Genomic DNA, 24,037 nt, shown 5'->3' on the forward strand with positions numbered 1-24,037 from the left:
GCTACTGATCAAACAACCAAATCTTTATGAGGTCAAACACCTGTATTTATTTACATGGCGATGTTAATGGAAAGCAATAACCTACCTCCAATACTGAAGTACAGTTTTAATGTACTTCTCGTTTTTTTTAAGTTACTAGCTCCAAGCTTCACATAATAATTCAGCATACTTGCCAAGTGGCTAAATGTATTATGTAGCAAAAAAAGTAGACTCATCAATACAGTACCTGGTTCAACAAACCACAGTGGGATATCATTCATTATAAAAAAAACTTTTATTTTCAAATCCCCAATCCCTACATTTAACTTCCAGCAGAAAGTGGCACAATAAGGATGTAAATACAAAGTACCCAAACAGGCCACTGGCTGCACATAAGCAAGCAAAGACACCAGGCTAGAAAAGTAAATTACACTGAGGACAAACATAAATTAAATTGATTTAAAGACAAGCAGGAGAAGAACTGATGAGCACAAACACACGAAATAACTGCTGGTGTAAACATCACAGTGCTTGTTTGCTTTTGCCGAGTTCGAACACCATCAAAGTTTGTGTTTTATTTACCTATCAAGCAAAAAGCATAAGACGCAGAAAGGTATACACTCAAGTCATCAGGTTTTATTTGGTTGATTTGGACTAATCTAAACTTATTTCACAGTGAGTTTTCTTGAGGTTTATGGTGTTTACTTCCATTCTGGGTGAGTTTTGTTTCTCAAGGTGATTAGACATTCCTTAGTTAAGGCTGTTAGTAGTGCAGAGTCAAGACAATGGCTTTAAAATGTCCTGTATGGACCGTGCTGTCCCTTCACAATCCACAAGGCACAGACAGATCTACAAAGCCTCTGTACGTCAAAACTAAAAGACTACTGAAGTGAGAATTTAGAAAAAGCTTATTATGCAGAGCATGAATTATTCCACCATGAGGGCGCAGACCTGCCCAATGATTGGACTGGCACTTTCAGAAGCTGTGAGGATAAATGATCGACAAACACTTCTGACTGAAATAACTATTACACAGTATGAGGTATGAGCATTCTCCCAAAGGAATCCACTGACAGATGACAAAGCTGTAAGACAGCACACACCTCAAAGTAACATTTGACAACATATATTCATAGACGGAATATGTTTAAGATTCTCTATGTCATAAACATTCACTGAAACTGTCACATTGAGACTTCTCAAATCAATATAACATGTTGTAGTTTGTCATTTTAGTTTGAGTCAGTTTAATGCATCCACTAACTGATTCCAATATTTTATTAATTCATGTTGAACATTCACTGTACAGTTTTTTTAGTCAAGTTTAGGCTCAGGTTAAATGACAAGCTTACTTTGGGTTAACACAAACGTTAAGCTGAGTACATTAGATGAGCAAAAAAACACAAAGGTCACTTCAATTTAATTTGTTACACCATGATTGATAATAAAGGATGTACAGTGAGAGGGCAGTCCTGTAAACAGTGCTCCTGGCTTCCAAAACAAGATGCATTTCATATGAACATGGCTCTGACCAACTATTCAAGAGGGACATCCACAGTTTCTAGGGCAGAAAACTGAGCTATATGAAAGAGATCATTAAGTAGAAAAGATATTGGTGCCGAAATCCAAGAGCACTGACTGTAACATCGAAACTGTCCACATGGAAAGATAATCCATTTTATGCTCATTAATGTAAATGTTGACTCAAAAAACAACCAGAAGATGCAAATAATAATCATAATAGGTGGGGAAATAATTATCCAAGAACAATCACAACAGTTCAATATTCTGCATTCTGTGGTAGCTTCAGGTGCTAAAACAAATGAGACCCAGCATGATAGGATATTATACAAATCCTCTTTGATTGTTTAACACTAATATCCCATGACCTGCACTATATCACATAGCAATGATACATTATATAAACTGTTTTATGAAAAAATACTCTGCTATGATTGGCTAATTATTTTTGTGCAGCACAAATGTGAGGGCAGGAGTAATACTGTAGCATTATATTTTTCTGACTAATTATTAATCTACATGACGTTACTTTAACACTACCATACATCCATTAAGTAAGAGGTGGTAATGTTGCAATGAATGCAACTTGACTGAGAACCGCTCCAAATATTTTAGAAAGAGTTTAAAAAGACTAACTGGTGATTGTTGGGGATTCCTTTCCATATCTCCAGATTTCAAATGTAAATGTTGTATAAACATTCACCAAGGCAACGAGCATTAACACGACTATAACAGATTCAGGCACAGAAAATGTAGCTAATTTGACGTTGGTAAATTGAATTCTAATTTGGTAAACCCCAACTATATTCTCACGGATATTGTCTTTATGTAAACAATTGTAATCAATAAATATCCCTCTAAATGATCGTGTTATATCACCCATTGTATTTAAAACTCCATCTGACAAAAGTAAAAAAATATGACTTGTGAGTTAAGTCTTTAAATCAACAAGCACTTATTGACTTTATAAGAAATGATGGCATCTATGACTAATACAATATTTTGCTTTAAGGTATAGTAGGCTACAGGAAATTCATAACATGGCTGCAATATAAAATATTATACAAAAAGCACCAAAAGATAGTTTGAAACCAGACTATGCAACCTTAGACCTCATTAATGAAATCTTTCTCCAAAGGAACTCATAAGTAATGAACTCCCCCTTGTTTAGTTCAAAACGTGTGTGACCGGTAGCTAATGTACGCTAATGTTAGCTTAGATAAATATTGCTGTGTAGCTCACAATACCAAATGTGTTGGCTGATCCTTCTACACCTGTACTATTGTAACACCATGTTTTAGCATGTTACAAAGACATATTGGTGGTTTTACTACAAAAGTAAATGTCAGATGTAAACTCATCAACTCCCTGCGGCTGCTGCTGTGTCACTTAGCATCTGCCTAGCTTAGCTGTGGTTTACAACAGGTTCAGCCAAATTGCTGTGAAAAATGGTGGGGATGGTTTTAGATGCGATTTTACAGATTAACTGTTAATTTATTCCTCGTACTGCTGAGAAAACGTTTCAGAACTGAAACAATATACAGATGACTGTCACAAATCGATGCATCAGTGTGCACTGTTAATATAAGTTGTTTTTCACATTCAGCGTAATTCGTCCATATAAAAGTGTGTGTATATTTGAAACCTAACTTTTTGTTCAATCTATTTCCTTATAAAATATGTATTTTAACATATTGACACTTGGATTGTTTTATAATCATGTTTACTTGCTAACATGCTAGCACTAATGCTTGTTGTTTCTTGCCTTAGCTGGCACATAAGTGCTTTATCTGGTTCAGCTTAATAGTGTGCAACATTGACGGATTCAGCATGGTGTCTTTGCGTTACTGGCACGCTCATGCTATGCAAGACAACAAACAAAACGGGGACCCAGTTATTGAATCATTAGTGCTAGGTGGTCAAGAAGGTAATCTTCATGTGCGCTACATGTTTGAATTAATCCTAAGGATCAGTGAGCTCCAGAGGCGATGGGTCAAGCTATCGGCAGAAACTGCTTTGTCTGCAATTTTCCTAGTGGTAAAATAAGGAATTACACCTTCCGGATCTGTCATTTGATGCACTTCGGCCTTAAAATACTTTTCACTGTAGACTTAGAGGGAAAGATAACTGTAAATCAGGGGATCATTCTTTTCTGAAGGGAAATAGACTCCCCACCAAAACATTTATACAGCCCTTATTTCAAAATGTGTCCTATTAGTCGTACAAAGGGCCCCATGGATGCAGAAGATTCAATTGATTTTGCATCCATACCAATTTGGCTGTATGCGCTACTGATCAACTTTCGTATTAATAACAGGGGCCCTGCCTCTAACTCTGCAGCCAGTCTCTTTATACATCAGCATCTGGGTTTAAACTTAAACCACCTTATTTAGTTTCTGAAAACACATGTCTTAAAAAATGTCTCAATGTCCAAGCCACAACTAAGCCAATGACATAGCAACTTAACTAGGAAACACATTGGTTGTTTCCTGCTTGTTGTTCTATTCATCTCACTCTGCTCCCTTTATGAGCCTCTCTTTAAAATAACAGACTTAAAATAATCTTGGAAAACTTACATTTGCCATCATCCTGTAAATACTTTTGGTCACAGAGGTTGAGATTCAGCTAAAGTGACGTATTTGATTTATTCTGGATTGACTGAATACGGATAAGAATTAGCGACACATAATCCCAGTAATGGAGAAGATGTAGAATGTTTCAGCATTTTGTCACCAATGTTAAATGTGTAGATGAAGCAAACCTTGAGAATGAAAAAAAAGCTGGTATGACTGCTGTACATTTCTAAGCAGACTTCTCCTTTTGCCAGCTAAAAGCTAAACAGGCACATATGAATGCAAAGTTTACGTACAAACTGACTGTATTTCATGTTGAATAAATCCAGACCGGAACAACACATCAACCCTGAGAAACTACGGTAAGTGGGAGAGGACATTAAGACCATCAAATGTCTGTAACATTGCTTTCTGATAGTAGGTTTACTTTCTCAACAGAGACGGATATATGACCAGACCTTCTTTTCACACTAAACCCCTATGGGGAGCTGAAACTGAAATACATTGTGATGTGGACCTGCCAGAGCAGCCGATGAACACACAGACGTTTCTCTGTGGCTGCAGTTGCGGGTGTTTCTGTAAGATAAGATGGAGAAGACCTGAAGGTGTACGCAGGTTCAGGACTGCTGACTGCTCCACTGGTTGGCCATTGGCCTGCGGAGCAGCTCGTCCACATGGCGCGCCACGTCCATCGTGTCCTCCAGGTCGAAGTCTCCCTCTGCATCCAACATGGTGTCACTCCTGACAGGGCGACAGTAGAGACGCAGGCCACATTGTCATGAAGGAGGTTCATTGGACAATTATTGGGTTTTTTTCTGTTGGATTTTCTACAGTGTAATTGTGAATTATCAGGTAGAACATATCGTAAGTAATTAATCAAAGAAACCCAGACAACGCAACAGAGTCAAATATATATATATATATATATATATATATATATATATATATATATATATATATATATATATATATATATACACACATACCCACATGTCTGTATGTAAGCTGCCATGAAACACACACATCATATTGTCATCTTTTAAGATTACGAACCTGTTAAACAATGCTAATGCTAATATACACGTCCAGCAGTTAGAAAGCATCAAAAGCATGCATTACTCAAATCCATCAGTTGAAAAAACACAAAGACTCCAGCATTGTCTCTTTTCGCTCAGTTTTGGTCTCCAGCATCTCCTGAGGAAAATATCTGGCTCATAAGCTGCTAAATGCGTCACTATTTCCAACAGCGTTTTCCTTACTTTGTCTGTCTGCTGTTTCCTGGCATTTAGTCTGAAAACAGCTACCAGCTGCTGCCGAAAACAACTGTATGACAGCATTAAGTAACCCCAACAACATGTAAAGCCAGACAGCTGAACAATAAGCTGAAACTCACTAAAGCTCAGAAAAGCTGAGGGAATCTGAAGGAATCTGCGGTTATGTATTGTTTATTGATTAAAGTCACTTTTAGTAGAGGCTGCAATACCATTGCAAAACAAAATAAAGTGCCAACAAGTACAAGCACTGGGAATTTGACTCCAGTAAGAATATGTACACTTTATCATCAAGGTGTACTTCAAGTATGAAAGCTAAATGTACTCCCTTTCATTTTACAGGGTGTTGTCCCAAGAATGAAATGTAAAGGAGTGTGCTTACATCGAAGGGTAGACTCCAAAGCTGCTGGGGTGGCTGATGGACGGAGAAGCTGTTTGGTCCATGAACGAAGGAGTTCCTCCACTGGGTTCAGATTTTGGGGTGGTGAATCTAACAGAGACATATAACAAGCATTATTTGATCAACTAATCTGACCATGATCACGTGTCTGCACCAAGCCCAATAACTAAACACATATTTTAGTAACTAATACTGTAATAATAAAAAAACTAATTTCTGAATGGCTAGCAAGTGTCGGTCAAGCCTGTATTAGGATGCTTTAAATACAACTTCATACTATAATGACAGACGTCTGTGTTTGTGTCCCAGTTTTGATTATCTTGCCAACATTTATAAGGATTTACTTTACGCTCAGTGTGTGTCAGGGGCGGATCTAGACACATATTCATGGGGTGGCAAGAGGGTGGCAGGAGATTTTGAGGGGTGGCATCCCCTGGCATATGCTGATTTAATCCCAGTCATATCAATCAATGTTAACTTGGAAATCCACAATATTTATATGTTAACTCAATAACAATTTAGAACAGCTAGTGGAGAACATAGAAAATGAAATGCACAAATTAAAAACATGGTTTGACAAAAATAAACTATCATTAAACTTGAGTAAAACAAAATTAATGCTGTTCGGTAAACATAGAACAAAAACACAAATGCAAATACAAATAGATGGGGTTGAAATTGAAAGAGTCCATGAAATTACATTTCTTGGGGTAATAATAGAAGACACAATAAGTTGGAAATTACACATAAAACATGTACAATCAAAGCTGTCTAGAAGCATTTCCATACTAAACAAAGTAAAACAAGTTCTAGATCAGAAATCACTTTGCATTCTCTACTGTTCACTAGTCTTACCATATCTGACTGACTGTGCTGAAATCTGGGGCAATAACTACATGCAGTATGTATTCTACAAAAAGAAGCCATACGAATCATTCACAATGCCAAATACCTTGATCACACCAACAAATTATTCCTGCAGTCAAAATTGTTAAAATTCACAGACCTGGTAGAATTCCAAACGGCACAAATCATGTTTAAGGCTAATCATATCGTTTTACCAGGAAACATCCCAAAAGTATTCACTCAACGAGTGGGGGGATATAGTTCAAGGAGACCATTTCAATTCGAAATTCATAGGGTCCGTACAACCAGAAGAACATTTAGTATCTCAGCCTGTGGAGTGAGACGATGGAACAGTGTGAACGTGGAGCTAAAGCCATGTCCAGACATTAACCAGTTCAAGAGGAAATACAGAGAAATTATTTTCTCGAGGTGCAGGGATGGGGAAGGTGTTTGACTATGTGTATATGTGTGAGTATGTAGGTGTGTATATGTATATCAGTGTATGTATGTATATGTATATATGTCAATCAACAGGTAAAGCAGATTAATAATAATAACAATAATAATGCATAAAAATGATAATTATTGCAGATTATAGATTATAAATAAATCCTTTAGGGACAAGGGGGTGAGATTAAATGAATTATACTTCTTCTCACTCCTTTTCGAACACTAGATGTGGGACTGTTTATGTTGCTAATGCTGTTGATGTTGTAAATGTCATTTTTTGTTTTGATTTCTCTTACATGACTATGCACTGCAACATTTGTTTTGTTTTGTAATTATTTATTTTACTTGTTCGAAATAAATGTATCAATCAATCAAATCAACATTAGGTGAAATTATTGTGGCACATCAGTAAAGCCTTAAATATAAATATATAAGGTGGCAGACATAATGTAATGAATTTTAACTGAACAATAACTGAATGAGTTTGTTTCACTCTTAGACCAGCTGAGGCCTGTACTACGAAGCTGGTTCAACCTAACCTGGATATGTTTGAGTTAGCCGGTTGGCCTAATCCAAAACATACGCGCTCTCGCTAAACTGTACTACGACGCTGGTTATCAAGTGGATCGCTCAAGCCAGCCGTGTCCTATCTAGTTAGGTGCGCGTTCACATGAAAGGGGTGGTATCTGGAGCATTCGACCAATTACAAACATGGAGAAGCGTACTGACAGCGGAGCGTCATACTTCCTGAATGAAAAGTGAACTTTAATACTAGACATATGAAGAAGTTAAACTTTAAACATCCATGACTTAAACACTTTATCCAGGATCAAAGCCACATAGCTGCACCTGCAAGGTGAATACAGCTGGTAACAGAAAAAGGTTTTTGATATCACTGCCCCGTCTAAAACACAATCTGAATTTAACTACATTTGACTCGAGTGTTTCGTCAACTTAATGTGTTGCTTAAAATAATACTTCTGCATACAGTATGTGACACTGTGAGTGTTGCACGGCCAGATACGGCTCAGCTGACTCAGATAAGGAAATATATGATACATTATGAAGTGATATGATGTGATATGAATGATAATGGGACACATCGACGTCCACATTAAGTTTAACTTCTTCATATTTGACTAGTATTAAAGTACACTTTTCATTCAGGAAGTATGACGCTGCGCTGTCAGTACGCTTCTCCATGTTTGTGATTGGTCGAATGCTCCAGAATACCACCCCTTTCATGTGAACGCGCACCTAACTAGATAGGACACGGCTGGCTTGAGCCATCGAGTTGATAGCCAGTTTAGCGAGAGCGGCTTTGTTTTGGATTAAGTCAACCGGATAACTCAAAACATATCCAGGATATGTTGAACTAGATTCGTAGTATAGGCCCCTAGGTTAGCCACTCAGCATAAGTTACCATGGAGATCTAGCCCGCTAAAAAGAGAACCAGCGTCGTAGGACCGGAAACCCAGAGTTTTCCCTGAAGTTAGCTCGCTAAGCGAAAATCCTGGTTCGTAGTACAGGCCTCCGGGGTACCAAATCTATGCAGACTGCTGCAATAAGTACATTAATTAACTGTCTCGTCGATGTTTGTCTGAATTAATATGATAATATTAACAATCATATCATTCCTATCAGCTGTCAATCCCTTTTATGATTCACATATTCATTTATTATTGAACAAACTATATTTTTTGGAGGAGTTAATGATGAATGTTCCTCAAGATGCTTGCTCACCCTCCTTCAAATTTCAAAGACAAGTAATTACGATCATATATCAAAATTCAAAAGATTCAAAGGAACAGTTCAGCGCCCCACAACTACTGCAAACAGTTACAACCTGGACTTTACATAAAAAATAACACGCACTAAAGAAGTGACTCCAGTCAGGGTTAAAAAATGTGTATTCAGCTAAAAAAGATACATCGCTGCAGTAAGTTATGATCCAGTGGAAGGTCCTTACCTACTGGCCTAGTTCAATCAAAGTGGTTACTTTTTTGTGGCTGGGCAGTGTAGTTTTACACACCGTCTTATTTGACTTTCTCAGGACTTAAAACTGTTTTTTGGGGGCAGACCCCCTCAAAGAAGAACATATTTTCCATGTTGTTCAGCAAAACGCCTCACAAACTTAATAAGATCCAAAGCTTTAGTGCGTTTTGATTCAATGTTGAGTACAGCCAAACTTGACGGTCTCTTCTCTGTCAGTGTAGACCGCAAATACCTCATTCCAATCCTTCCATCTACTTGGATCCGAATGCTTCTCGTTTTGTATGGGATTAGTTTTGTATCATAAAGATAAAGCAACACTTTCTCAGAATAAAGCAAAACTATGAGTTTAAAAGAAAAAAAACTGAGTCAAGCAAAATAAAATACATTTCAAAAATAAAACTATAAGTTGCAAACAAATCATTTGTGTAATCATGTAAACTATAAGTCTTTTTTCTTTGTTTTAACATAGGTTTTTGTTTGCAGTTCTTGTTTCTTCTTTCTCAATGATCAGACTTTTGCTCTCGCTGCAGCTCTCTCATCTGTATGGGGGTTATTCCCTATCTGTATTCAAGAGCGTGGTCTTTAAATTTGAGAGCATACTTTATTGATTTCACGTTCAGATGATGTATTTCTTTCCCTCAAACCCTGTCCTCACACTCAAATAGTGCCTGCTTGCACTTAGATTTGCTCTGCTTCTGCTCAAACTGTACGCTTGCACTCAGATATATTGCTGCTTACAGATTTCCTGTGTTCCAGCTTAAAGGCCGCTACACACCAGCCCGATTTTGGGAGTTACGGTACGTCCACACAGCAGCTTTAAACAAATCTTCCAACGCTTCTCTGCCCATTGACTTTGAATGGGGATGACGTCACTTTGCCTCGCTTTTCGCCGAACTGCATTGTGGGGGAGCGAAGCGAAGATTTCCAGGATTTTCAGGATTCAAAAGTTGAGCAATGTTCTACTTTTGAAGCTGAGCTGGAAGCGCTAGCCAATCAAACCGCGTGTAAGCAGGGAGAACCAGACTCATTTCCTCATATTCCAAATGAGAAATTACGGTAGCAAATCACCCGGTTCTTTACGACCAGAACTATTAACGAGATACAAACCGGAGGAACCAGGCATTGAGGGAGGTGGCAGAGACAGTGGGTGAAACTGGTAGGTTTTCACCTGTTTGGGGAGTTTATATATATATTAGGGCAGTCAGTCGATTAAAATATTTAATCGCATGATTGTCCATAGTTAATCGCGATTAATCGCAAATGAATCGCACATTTTTGATCTTTTTTAAATGTACCTAAGAGGAAACATTTTCAAGTTTTTAATACTCTTATCAACATATGAGTGGACAAATATGCTTTATGCTAATGTTTATTATCATTTGAACAATGACAAATATCCTCATGAATATTAAACACAACAACCTCTGAACATTACAAATATTCGCCTCAATTCAACCTGGAACCTAATACAATATGTGTGTGTGTGTGTGTGTGTGTGTGTGTGTGTGTGTGTGTGTGTGTGTGTGTGTGTGTGTGTGTGTGTGTGTGTGTGTGTGTGTGTGTGTGTGTGTGTGTGTGTGTGTGTGTACTATAACTGTATAGTATCTTAATTATTTAAAATATAAGGTGACTAAAAATGGCAACCGTATTTTCAGTTTTGGCAACCAAAAGCTGATGCCTGGTTGCCAGCCTGGCAACCACTTTTAAAAGTTAGCGTTGAGCCCTGCAGACAGACACTTTATCAATCCCAAATTGGGAAATTATTTAACAGCAGCAGTGTGTTCAGGTATTAACATATTTAAAGTTGGAATAAAGTATAAACTACACAACACAAGTGTAATGCACAGCAATCCATAAGAGAAGTCCGATATGTTCATGAAAACTCCCCAGGAGACACCGACACTAACGTGGCCGAGTGGACTCCGGAGTTTGCTGCATGAGTTGCACTGTATGATCTGTGGTGTAGTGGGCTGTCACTCAGAAACTGAGTAGCCAATGGGGACACGCCCCTGAAAGTCCCGCCCACCTGGGACGTTTGTGTCAAAACCGAAAGAAAAAAAAATGAGGGAGCGCAAACGAGAAGAGCTGCAGCGAGAGCAAAAGTCTGATCCTTGAGAAACAAGAAACAAGAACTGCTTATTCTGAGAAAGTGTTGCTTTATCTTTATGATACAAAACTAAATCACATAGTTTTGCGCTGTCCCGTTCAAATGAAATCGCCGCCAATCATATTTCCATGCTCGTGCCATGGGAGGGGTTACAAGACATGCGTCTTGTGCTGCATTCACTTGCACTCGGACATTAGAGACTTTCTTTCAGAAATATCCGATGAGCCACAACTTTTCTTTCAAAACAAAGCTGCCAACTGGGGTGGCAGCTGGGGTGGAAAGGCTATTTTTTGGGTTGCAGTTGCCACCCCGGTAGATCCGCCCCTGGTGTGTGTGTTGTCGAAGACCTGAGGAAGTTCAGTGGTGCTTTGACCTGGGGCAAATACATTTGATGAAGCTTTTGTACTTATGAGAGTTAACACCATAAACCTATGCATAGACTCACTTAGAAACCCAAGAAGGAGCGGCAAAGCTACAGGAAAGATATTTGAAAGGTTTCCATTTTTATGTTGATAGAGGAGGGCAGCATCGTGTTTAGGGATTCAAATACCATTTCTCCATTAAACTTAAAGGGGACATATCATGCTATATTTCAGTGCTTCTCAAAGTGTGGTCCGCGGACCACTGGTGGTCCGTGAGCGCCCCCTAGTGGTCCGTGAGTATATTGGTAACATTTCACATTTGAAATAAATTAATTCATTTCAGTTTTCCGCACTCTCGCGGGAATATCTCTGCAATGGAGCGAGGTTAAGTTTCACTTTCAATTGCATGATATAGCCCAGCGCAACACCTTCGTTACACATGTTGCCACTTGTTTGTACCATTTTCAGGCGATTTGTAATCTGTTCTAGAAAAACGATGTATTTTTTGATATTTGTGGAGTTAGGTGGTCCGCGAGTGTTTTTTTATTGGTTAAGTGGTCCTTGGTATGAAAAAGTTTGAGAAACACTGCTATATTTGAACAATATATTGTAGGGCCATACCTATATAAAGTATATAAATACAGTTTTTTTTTCAAAATACCAAACAGATCCTGCATTTTAGCCATGCCTCTATTTGCTCTTTCCAGCCCTGTTTTTGCAGGGGGCTGATTCTGTGAGTTGCAGCTGACCACGCCCCCATGCAGGAGAGGGGAGCGTGCTTTGAGATCAGCTGCTGGGCTGTCAGACGAGGGGGAGAAAAAGAGATCTCCGTCCTCCGTGTTTTATTCTTATATTATTATATAGAGTAATTATTCATTTGTTTTAAAGCTCAATGAATAACAAAGAAGACCTTTGACCGGCACTTTCCTAATTTTGTCCGGAAGAATTTAACTTTAATGGACATCCTGACCGGCGGAAAAAAATCTAACTGAAATTCTGCCGCACGGTCCCCTCGTCCCTTGGAAGAGGCCGAGAGGTGGGTGTTTGCCATCTGCTGGTGAACTACCGGAGAGAATTACAGTGCTTGCCTCGACGGGGAGGGATTGCATTGAATTACAGGAGCAGGAGCACACGCTTGCCTCGGGGAGGGAGAAAAAGAGCCACAGCGGAGAATAAACAGAAGGGCAACCATGGCAACAGTGCGCAGGAAGTCTTCTTCGGTGCTTTGGTGGCAGACTACAGCGCCACTTACAGGCCTGGCATATGTACTACAGCATCTCCAGCGCTTTCGAGCGGCAATGGCCGGCGGTGGCCCAACCCCACATTCCCCTGATAGGTGGAGAATTGACCACTAAGCGGAGCACCCCTTTTGTGACGTAGAAAATAATTCAAATCTGGATCAGTCTGTATCAGATCCGTTACAGCCCCATTTTTTGAGATTTTGGTATGGAGGAAAAGAGAGAGGGTTGTGTTTTCTGACACTTGGTGAGTTCCCTAACACACCGGGGACACATATTCATGTATGAAAGACGTACAAAAGTGCATTTTGCATGATAGGTCCCCTTTAAGTAACTTGCTTCTTATTCATTTTTGTCCATTTGAAGTGATTTGTGTTTGCAGAGGCAGTTTAACAAAAGAGAGAAAACACAACTTACTCTGGCACAACTTGTTTGATCTGTGGTTTTACGTATCCATCCACCGCTTTTGCTGCAAGAGAGACATATTGCCTTACATTGTTTAGTCATTTCAACTTTATAATGCCATCCACTTACACCTCACAACTGAGTTATATAAAAATAAAGAGTTCTTTACTTCACTGTTGATGTGAATAGAAAATATATTGGAACTTACAGAGGGGAGGGGTGTAATACTTGGCGAAGACCTCGTCTTTGGGCCGGTCCGGGTACAGGAACAGAAGATGGTTCAGGTCACTGATGCGGTCCGCCAGGGAACGGATGGAAAAGTCCTTTGTTGTATAAGGCAACAGATTCCAGACCAGCCTCTCACCTAGCCGAAGATCGATAAAAGCAGGAGTTCACTCACTGTATTCATAAAGATTTAAAATAATATATTTTCGGGGATTATGGTGCACGACCAGTGTAATGCACGACCTATGTAATGCACAAATGAAAATAAGTGGAATTAGAGATGTTACTGAGAGGGGAAAATTCATCTTGCATGCATTTCATTCAGTTAAATGTTGTAATAATGAATGATTAATTGAGATTCACACTTATTGTAAGAGGCATGACAGCAGTGCAGTTTGGTACCTTGCTTGTTGGGGTTCTCAGCCACCCAGGCGATGGTGATGCCTCCAATCTCTGAGTCGCTGAATCGCAGCAGGAACGTGCCGTTGGGTTTGGACAGCAGCATGTCCTGGGCCTGCTGCTTGTTAACAAAGCCCAGGATGGCACTATAAACACACATATACACACAAACACACTCAGAAAACAAAGCAAACCCATTGCTGTTCTTTAACCTGAGGAACATCAACTTGAATCGTTCAAACTATTGCTTTATTTTATATCATTTAAAGAGGTACTGCAAAAATTGTCTTAGCAATAACCAAATGACAATTGAACCGATTGGTTGAGCATGCTTTTGAGACGGTAATAAAAAACATACTCATTAATTGTTTTCACAATACAGATAAAGGAATAATATTAGATGTATCATATCTACAACGATGAATGAGCGTTCTTGTCTTTTAGATGCAAATAGTTGCAATTGAGTGCTAAAACAAAAAATTACAAACTATAAAAATGACAAACACGCTGTTAGATAGAGCATGTTTTTAGAGAAGAACTATTTAAAGAAACAGTGATACCTAGTGGACCTTTTGAGCATAAAATACCTAAACCAAGAACAAGATGGCTCATTTAGTTTGACTGAATTTTAACATATTTTAAGCTATAGTGTGAAAATAAGATATAGTGACTCAAAATGTGTTCTCCAAAACCTAACCAATCATTAAAGCAGGGGTGGGGAACCTTTTTCCTCTCAAGGGCCATTTCAATTTTTCTAACATCCTCCGAGGGCCGTACAAATTATTGACCTCTGCTTCAAAATACTAAAATCACAGCACATTCATTTGGCCTTTCTTTCATGCAGTGCAAAGAAAAAGCAACCTCTTAATCCAGATATCTTACCATGACTCGCGCATGCATGCACGTGCACGGTTATGGCATGACCACCACAACAGAAAGATATGGACACAAGATGTGTGCAAATGTATTTAGTTTCCTATCCATGGACATGATTTAAGTGGGGGGGGGGGGGACCTAACCTCCTCTAGGGGGGTCCGGGGGGCATGCTCCCCCGGGAAGATTATTTTTTAAATGTTGAAGTTGAAAGCATCAATCTGGTGCACTTTGAGAGCAAAATTAGGAGATCTATGGACACATCTCTCAACACCCATATGAAACAGAACTGTAAGCAGATTTATTTTTGCTTTATGGATATTTTACAAATCACTCCCCTTTCAAACTGTATTCTTGTTTATTAATTAGGGCTGTCAGTTGATTAAAATAGTTAATCGCAAATTAATCGCACATTTTGTATCTGTTCTAAATGCACCTTAGAGGAATATTTTTCAAGTTTTTAATACTCTTATCAACATATGAGTGGACAAATATGCTTTATGCTAATGTTTATTATCATTTGAACAATGTCAAATATCCTCATGAATATTAAACACAACAACCTCTGAACATTATAAATATTCGCCTCAATTCAACCTGGAACCTCTCTCATTCAATAATACAATACAAATGGTGTGTGTGTGTGTGTGTGTGTGTGTGTGTGTGTGTGTGTGTGTCTCAAGGTGTGTGTTGGATCGTTCGAGCTATGTGCAACTCAAGGCATATGCTCGAACGGGACGCCTGGACGCTCCAATCATGTTGCGCACTATCCATGCTGAGTGTGCTGACTTCTCGTACAATGTCCCACTGTCTGGCTTCCTGCATGAAGTCAAGTGCTCGGCGCAGTTGTGGCGAAATGTCGCTCCTCTGTTTTCATTGAAACAGCTCCTTATATCCGTTAGCGCAGCTAGCTAGCACCAGATGCTAACAACAACAATGCACGTAAGGTCTCTCTCTCGCTCGCTCGGGCCACACACACACACACACACCCTCCCGGTCCTCCCAATAGCCAGTCGGTGCCTGCCGGTGAGCGTGGAAGTGTGGTCTGCCACAAGCGGGCGGCAGGAGCGGGGCTGTCAGCATCAGCTTGTAGATGGTATTTTAAACTCGATGCGCTCTGAAACTACGGGGCAGTCGAGGAAAAAAAAAATACACATGCGTTAATCGCGTTAAAATAATTAGTGGCGTTAATTTTTTTTTTGCGTTAACGCGTTATTAACGCGTTAACTTGACAGCCCTATTATTAATAACAACTTTTTTTTACTGTCATATAGTATTTTATACCTGTTTACTTTATTCTCTTATTCTTTTATAACTATAATGATCATATAAAGATGTGCCTTTACCTCACTGGTTGGAGAAAAAGCTTCTTATATTCGTTAGCATAGCTAGCTAACCAGATGCTAATAACAACAAAGTTATTGACTGTATGATCAGTATGACAGATGAACAGATCGCCACTGGGCTGTCAACTAAAGACACAGCCATACAAAAACTGTGGCATGTGTACGGCTCCTTATGGGTACTGACATTTTTGGAAGTGCCGGAGCCGCGTTCTGGTGCTCTGCTCTCCGGCAGCTCTAAACCCCTGTCAGACCAGAGCCCTAGAGAGATAATCTCTCTAGGGCTCTGTGTCAGACGAGACATATACCACGTGATGACACGTTAGGCTCGTGTTGTATTCAAGGACCCTGACCTTGGCCAGGAAAAACAGGCACTCGCTTGTTTAATTTTGTTGCGGTCTAGATTTCTTTAATTTTTTTCTTTTTTGCGTGTGTACATAAATTACTTCGAGGGCCGTACCAAATTGTCTCGCGGGCCGTATACGGCCCGGGGGCCGCAGGTTCCCCACCCCTGCATTAAAGGGTTAAAGCTAGGGGGGAGTTAAAAAGCCTCTTTAAAGTCTGCCATTCAAAAATAAAAACAGCCTTTTCTTTTGGAGGACCACCAGAAGTATCCTGAAGCTGTACTATGACAATGTCTTTGCTCCTCACACGTTTTTCCAGTACTACTTTGTCAACTTACTTTGATCTTAAGTTGCTCTTTTAGCTACCGACATAAAACCGTCTCTTGTAAAAAATGAGCCATTACCCATCATTCCAGTGAGGCTTGAGATGTTTCTTCATGAGCTCCACAACTCCATCAAACCACTGCCAGAAGGTGAAGTTGCGTCCGGGTAAGCTCTCCTAAACAAAACAAACACACCATCAGTACGTTTACAGGCACACAAGGCTAAACCAGGTTTTTGTTGTGTGCATTCATTGGTCATTTTAACACCAGCAGATGCTTCTGCTTCTTTTTTATTTATATACCGTGTTGTTATCAATACATACACAGGTTGCCGTATCAGACTATCAGTAGGTAGATCATGGAGAAATGCGCTGGAAGATGCTCACCCTGTTGAACTGGGCCCAGGATATGCTCACGTTGCGGAAGTCCTCAGGGTTGTTGCTGCTGCTTGTAAAAGCTTTCTGCGCCAGGAAGACCATGTTATCTTCCGACAGGCCCCGCCCACTGTGCATCTCTGCCTTGTACTTCATATCTAGGGCCTCACACAGCTGGGGCCACATCACCTTGTCTGGCACGATGAACGGCACCCTGCCCTGAGGTGGAAACATGGAGGTCAATCAGGGTAGAGGACGAGTATGTAGATACATTCATTGTTAGGTTTGCTCTGTATGTTTGGGTCTGTTAAAAATATAATAAAACTTCTGATTAGTTGATGAGACAGCATTAACTTACCGGCTCAGCGAAGGCGTTGTCCCACAGGACGGTGGCTGTGGCGTTGTTGTCCTGACTCCCATGGACAATCACAACCACAGGCAGTGATAAGGTCTGCAAGACACACACACACACACACACACACACACACACACACACACACACACACACACACACACACACACACACACACACACACACACACACACACACACACACACACACACACACACACACACACACACACACACACACACACACACACACACACACACACACACACACACACACACACACACACACACACACACACACACACACACACACACACACACACACACACACACACACACACACACACACACACACACACACACACACACACACACACACACACACACACACACACACACACACACACACACACACACACACACACACACACACACACACACACACACACACACACACACACACACACACACACACACACACACACACACACACACACACACATATATATATATGAACTAAAAGCCTGTTCTGTGTATTAGATATTTAATAATTCAATTGAAGTAAAGGCAATATCATGCTATTAAATATGTATTATCATTAAAAGAAAAGACAGCTAATAATATTATGACAGAAATGAGTTGGCTGTAGTGCTATATAAAAATGTTTGTTTCACTGGCAATAAAGGGGAATAAATAACAACCAAAGAAAATAAAGAGAAAAAACAAACGTGTTGGCATCGGCTTAGACATGTGCAATTGGTGAATCCCTACTATAACTATTAATCAATGTGAAATGTTTCATTTTAAATACAGGGCTTAGAGAATAGTCTAAAATAGACAGAGGCAGTGAAGAAGGCAGATCATTTAATTACATAGCAAGATACCGAGTGCTGTTCACAAGTAAATAAAGGGTCAAATATCCAATTACTTTGACATGGAAGACCAGCTCGTTGCCTCCGACGCTGAACTGCGATTCGAACAGAACCGTGAACTTCTCCTCCGTCACCGACTCTGCACCGCGGCGGTCTGAACGCTTGATCCTCTTCAGGGACTGTACCAAGACAAGAGAGGAGATTACACACATACACCTTCATAACAACAAACACAGCCCATATAGTGCACTCTAAGCAGCTGCATCTCCATTCTCTGGCGAGGAACTGTGCATCAGGCCAGTTTTTGAACAGCTAGTATTTGTCTTGCAAATATACCCTGACATGTCAGCAATATAATTCTATTTTCTGAAGTTTTCAAATCTGAAATAGTTTTTTAGGTCGTTGTCAAAAAGGCAGCATAATCAATCGAAATCGCAATGGGATTACAAACCAAAATATATGAAGGTATTGTTGCATGCAATTTCAACAATTACATAAATACAAAATGTTATATTGGTGGTCAGGTCATTCATACACTTAGCCAGCAGAGCATACCATATTTCTGAAGTGTGCACTGAGGGTGCCGGTGGCCTGGTGATACTCCATCACACAGTTGTTGTTGAGGATTTCTCCACTGCTTTCACTGCCAAGGCAAATAAAGCTGTTAGAAAGGATTGAACAAAGCTCATCTGTAGCAGGAAAAACCTTCAACAAAAGGCGATGTCAACTTAGTACATATATTTTGTGGCTGCCTAAGGAGTGGTGCAGGAATGAGTCCAACAGCACCGAAATGAGTTGGCAGTGTACCAGTTCTGGTTCCCTCGTCCCAAAGTCAACTGTTTTTTGAACCTGTTATTGGCTAGATGCTTCAAATATGGTTAACACAAGCTGAAGAGAGGATCACATTTTGTTCTACCCCACTGGTGAATGTCCAAAGATTCTATGTACCAAGTGACTAAATGAGTCTACTAAACTTTATCACTACGAACATTAGCCACCTTTAGATTAGCGGTGGTAATGTGCAGCCATGTGACCTTTATGTAGTTGTTTATATCCTCACGTTGGACTTTTACTTCTGCCGATTGCCTTTTCACTTTAACAATATACAAAGTGTTATAAATAATAAAGTGTGTAAGTATCATAAAAGTGTGTTTACCACAGATCTTATTTTCCGCAATATTTCTAAATCCAATGGAAAAACCCTAATGTTTTTGTCGAAAGGAGCCCTTGCGTTGCTAATGTTTGGGTCGGCCTACAGAGAATAAATGACAGCACCACTACATTCATGTTTGTTTTTTATATCCAACCAAAGACCTGCAACAAATCCTTTTAGCTCAACATTATCCATGTGTTTTACTGGTACCTTCATCATCATGGCCCTATGGCCCTCACCTGTGTGTGCTCTCATTCTTCAGCAGAGCTTTGGCCTGCTGCTCGCTGACGATGACTGCTTTGACCTGAGGGGGGTTCATGTGGACGTTGAGCTTCCCCCCCACCAGGAGGCGCACTGTGGCTGCAAACTTGGTCTGGGTCTTTAACACTTGGGGGGGCTGCTTCTCTATGATGAAGGTGCTGAAGAGAAGAGATGACAACAACAGCTGCTTGACATTTTCTCACAGAAGAGGAATTCAAAGGCAGTGATCTTGTCATTGATAAAGTTTGAGAGAAAGTTTTGAGAGAAAGAGACATCTCTTCCTTGCAGCAAGTAATCATTCATTCGCAAGTCACTTTTCTTATTTGTTACTTTATGGGGATAAGAAATGGGAAGTGTGGTACAGTTATGTTTTTAGTTTGTTCATGATAAAAAAAAATACATTGTTGTCCTTGTAAAGAAAACTACGTCAATTTTGCTTTTGTTGAAAATGTATTTAAACACAATGATATTTTCAAAATGTATATGTGTATAGGTGCATGTTGTAATTGTCATTATTTGCACAATAATTTGGAAATATAATATGAGAGAGAAAGAGAAAGCAAATGAATTCAAAAGTGAAACTAAATGCAGTAATTGTGTGGCTAAGCAGCAGTATGAATATAGAACAGACTGAGTCTCTGATAAAAGGTGATCGCCAGACATGAACACACTGGTTATAACTGACCTTGTGTGTATCTTGTATGAGAGGGTAAACACAATAAGTGTACCAAAAAAACCAGACGCATACAGTATGAATAACATCTACTGCTAATCATACAGCAGCAGCTCTCCGTCCTTAAGTATTAACGAGTTCTTCTTAACATCATTCCTTAATGTTTTTCACTGAGGTTAAGTGAAGCTGGTTCTCACCTGGTAACCAGGGCGGAGATGATGTCTGTGATGTCAGAGTTGAGTTTGCTCAGCAGCTCCTCCATGGGGCCCGGCAGGGGGAGCTGCTGGGTGAGATGTTCACAGCGCCGGATCTGCTGCCGGTTCTGCCAGATCAGGTCAGCCAGCTTCTCACACCTGGGGCAGAGGGAGGGGAGGGGGAGGGGAGGGAGGGAGGGAGGGAGGGCAGAGTACAGGGGGAGCGGAGAACATTAGGCTGGGTTGTTCTATGCAAGTACATTTAAAACTGCAATATTTTACAATTGTTATTAAAGTCTGTTACTTTTTCGCACTACTTAATACTATAACAACAGTGTTGTAAAATAACACCTTACAATATTTACTTTTTAATATGTATTACTGGCTGCCACTGATTGTCTTTATCTGCCCTGTACTATTTGCTTATAACAATGTACATGTCCTAGCTGTGGGACAAATACAAAGGAATTCTGATGTATGCCTTTATAAGATTTATAATGTATCAAACTCAACAACTTGAATGAAATACTCAAATTCTCCTCTACATCAGAAAGAAAAAAAATTAAAATAAACTCTGCATTCTATAATATAAAATACAAGTAAGAATAGTTGATACCAGGACTGGAGGACGTCCAGCCCCCCCTCATGAGGACCCCCGTTGCCGGACAGCTGCTGCCTCCTCTTCCACTGGATCAGCTCCTCATCCAGGATCAGGGTCTGCTGCTTCCTCAGCAGGGCCAGCGTCTTCTGGTGCTGCTCGGACAGGTCCTGCACACATGGGACACTCAGCATGTTAACACACAGAGAAAGAAGATGAGCAGAATCTTGGACAGCATGATTATGCAACTTAATTGCTGTAAAATCCATGCGTTTACTATTCCGCTGTTTATAAATGATTTAGAGTTAAAAGGGGATATTTCCTACGACTGCAGTTCACTCTTGTGAGGAACTCGTGTTGCACAAGTCTGGAAAGTAATGAAGCACAAATGAAAGTGTTTTTTTTTTAAATAGAATATAGGTTCAAGACTAGTTAAATACCATGGGTGCGCTCATCCAGCAAGAGGAAGGCTGTATGTGAGGAATGGTTTGCCAAAAATAAACAGCTCATCTAAGAGACCAGTGGTGTTCAGAAATATCAACGTTGGCATAGCCTTTAAACCTCTTTGATTATTAGAGTTTTTCAAGAAAAAAAGGCCTCAATCCGATTACAATTGACTGGAGCTGCTAAGCCATTACAAACATCAGGGACGTTGAGTTACTGTAGTGTTGCTGTGATGCACCAAAGAGCTACTGTGAGGTAACCTAATGTCTCACCATCTGTTAATAAAACAAAGTGCAGCAGATCTTAGACCTGCTTTTATCACCATTTTGAAACTGGCTTTCCAATTTACATACCATTAAGTAAGTTACATAAATGAAAAATAGTCATTTGATTTATGAAATAATTTGACTATACCTGCAAGAAGGTGAGAATGACAGAGAACCAGGATGAAAAAGCTATTACTGATTGGGTTAATATGCTTTTTTGTATTCTTAGGCGGGCTGAAATGAATTATCCTGATGTAGCCCAAACTAACAATATCTGCTCAATCACGAGTGCTCAAATCTTTCCTTGTTCAGGTCCTCTTGGAAAACATATCATCTATAACACATTATTTTCCCATGCACCAATTTGTTTTTCACTAGAGAGAGATCAACTTGATTTCTAAGTATATCTGATTCTGAACATGATGAATGAGCATATTTATGATCACAAAACTACAATGTGATAATATGATGTGCAGAAGGACATTTGATCATGTCCTAATAAGTCATCAGGGTAAAATATTGGATTCAAAAAGTTGTTGGAATAATCATGAGACCGAAAAGAATAAATGGAGGAGAAACTTTCCTTGCTAGCCTGCGTTAATGTAGTGTGTGAGTGTTGTCTCCATACAAGCCTGTATTTCTGCAGTGTGCTGGCCTCTCTGGTGAGCCAGGTCTCCACAGTGGTCCTCTTGCTCTGCAGGGCGGTCTCTCTCTGGGTGCGCTCAGCTGGAGGCAGCGTGGACAGGCTGCTCAGCTGGGCTAACAGGAGGAGTAGCAGGAAACATTACAAACAACACACTGTTCACTTCTGGGAAAGAAAGTGAATCAGGACCGGGCTGTAGTGCGTTTTCCAACTAACAGATTAGTCAAATGGGCTGGTGATGTTGAACATGATGAACACCTTTTCTCGATAATCTGTGTTCAAATATGGAATGGAACTTCCCATGAATGAATGAATTAACAAAAGATGATGTTGTATTTCACATTATTGTGATCTGTATGTGTGTGTGAGACATGTTGTTCTTTTGACACTTGTCTGTGACTTTGTTGTACTCCTACCTTGAGACTTCAAATCATATGTTATTGTACGTTTTGAGGCTTGTTAATAATGAATCTCGGGAGGCCTTTATTAATATCAGGGAGCCTTTTATGCAAATTGTATGAAACAATTAGAAGGTATGAATCATTGAACAGCGAGGAAAAGTCATCTTCATCTTAATTGTATTTACATGTTTTTGTTTCTATACATTTAGAACTATTTTTAACTAATACTTTAATGTTTATTTATTCTTGTTTTTATTATCATAACCATTATGTCTATGTAGTTATGTCTTATCAATCAATGTCTTTTGTATTTAATTATATATTTTAGTGTTGTCATATACGTTTAGTGTTGTTGTTTCTTGTAAGTGTTTCAATGTGGAAAATCCAATAAGACAATAGTAAATAAGAAACGTAAATAACTTTGTATTGAACTTATTCCAAAACATATAGTTATAGTTGTTATAGTTATATTTGATCCTAACAGGTCTGTGTGTGTGTGTGTCCCTCAGCCTCACCCTGGATGCGCATGTTCTCCTGGTACTGGATGATGAAGTACTCCTGGCTGTGCTGCAGCTTCCTCAGCTCGTTCTCCGTCTCCTGTGTGGCCAGGCGCAGCTCCTCGAAGGACTGGTTGATCTGCTGATGGCGCTGCGACAGGCTGTCCATGGCCTGCCCCCCACCCCCAGAGCTGGCCTATCCACACAACATTTAAAAAGTGCAGATGTTTTTTGTTTGCTTCTACCAATATCATGACTCTATTACTACTACATGTCATTTATTGTTCATAGATATCCTTTCCCAGATGTCAATCTTAACCCAGCCACAATTTGGGGAAGGTACCGTGAGTTTACAGGAGTTCTGTAATGACAACACACATTCACTTCCCCTTTAACACTTACATTTGTGGCTTCTTGAACCAGCCTCTGCTCTGAGTGTAGGATGTGTTTGATGCAGCGCACGAGCTCCAGAGGACAGCGGTCATAAGTGCTCTGCAAAACACACACACATCACACCGCAGATGATTAAGACCATACCATCAATTTAAAGCCAGTGCACTTTCTGACGTGCTCACTTCTATTACATTACATGTCACTTGTTAGTCGCTTTTATCCAAAGCGACTTACATACTCAATACTGTGGACAATCCCCACAG

At 39.8% G+C, this 24,037-nt stretch overlaps 1 protein-coding gene across 2 annotated transcripts; it reads right to left on the minus strand.

Moving 5' to 3' along the window:
- Window positions 1-255: 255 nt before the first annotated feature.
- LOC117560317 (signal transducer and activator of transcription 5B-like) lies at window positions 256-23,873 on the minus strand (the record flags this gene model as incomplete). Of its 2 annotated transcripts, none has more annotated exon segments than XM_034237164.1 (16): window positions 256-4,814; window positions 5,727-5,834; window positions 13,160-13,211; window positions 13,356-13,511; window positions 13,775-13,917; window positions 16,736-16,830; window positions 17,041-17,247; window positions 17,387-17,479; window positions 18,308-18,430; window positions 18,807-18,894; window positions 19,644-19,823; window positions 20,536-20,691; window positions 21,149-21,300; window positions 22,469-22,599; window positions 23,400-23,577; window positions 23,784-23,873. In XM_034237164.1, coding segments are annotated over 16 exon segments (2,076 nt in total), but the record flags the coding sequence as incomplete, so codon positions are not given.
- Between the last annotated feature and the right edge of the window lie 164 nt (window positions 23,874-24,037).

The sequence above is a fragment of the Gymnodraco acuticeps genome, unplaced genomic scaffold (assembly GCF_902827175.1).
Source record: "Gymnodraco acuticeps unplaced genomic scaffold, fGymAcu1.1, whole genome shotgun sequence".
NCBI lineage: Eukaryota > Metazoa > Chordata > Actinopteri > Perciformes > Bathydraconidae > Gymnodraco > Gymnodraco acuticeps.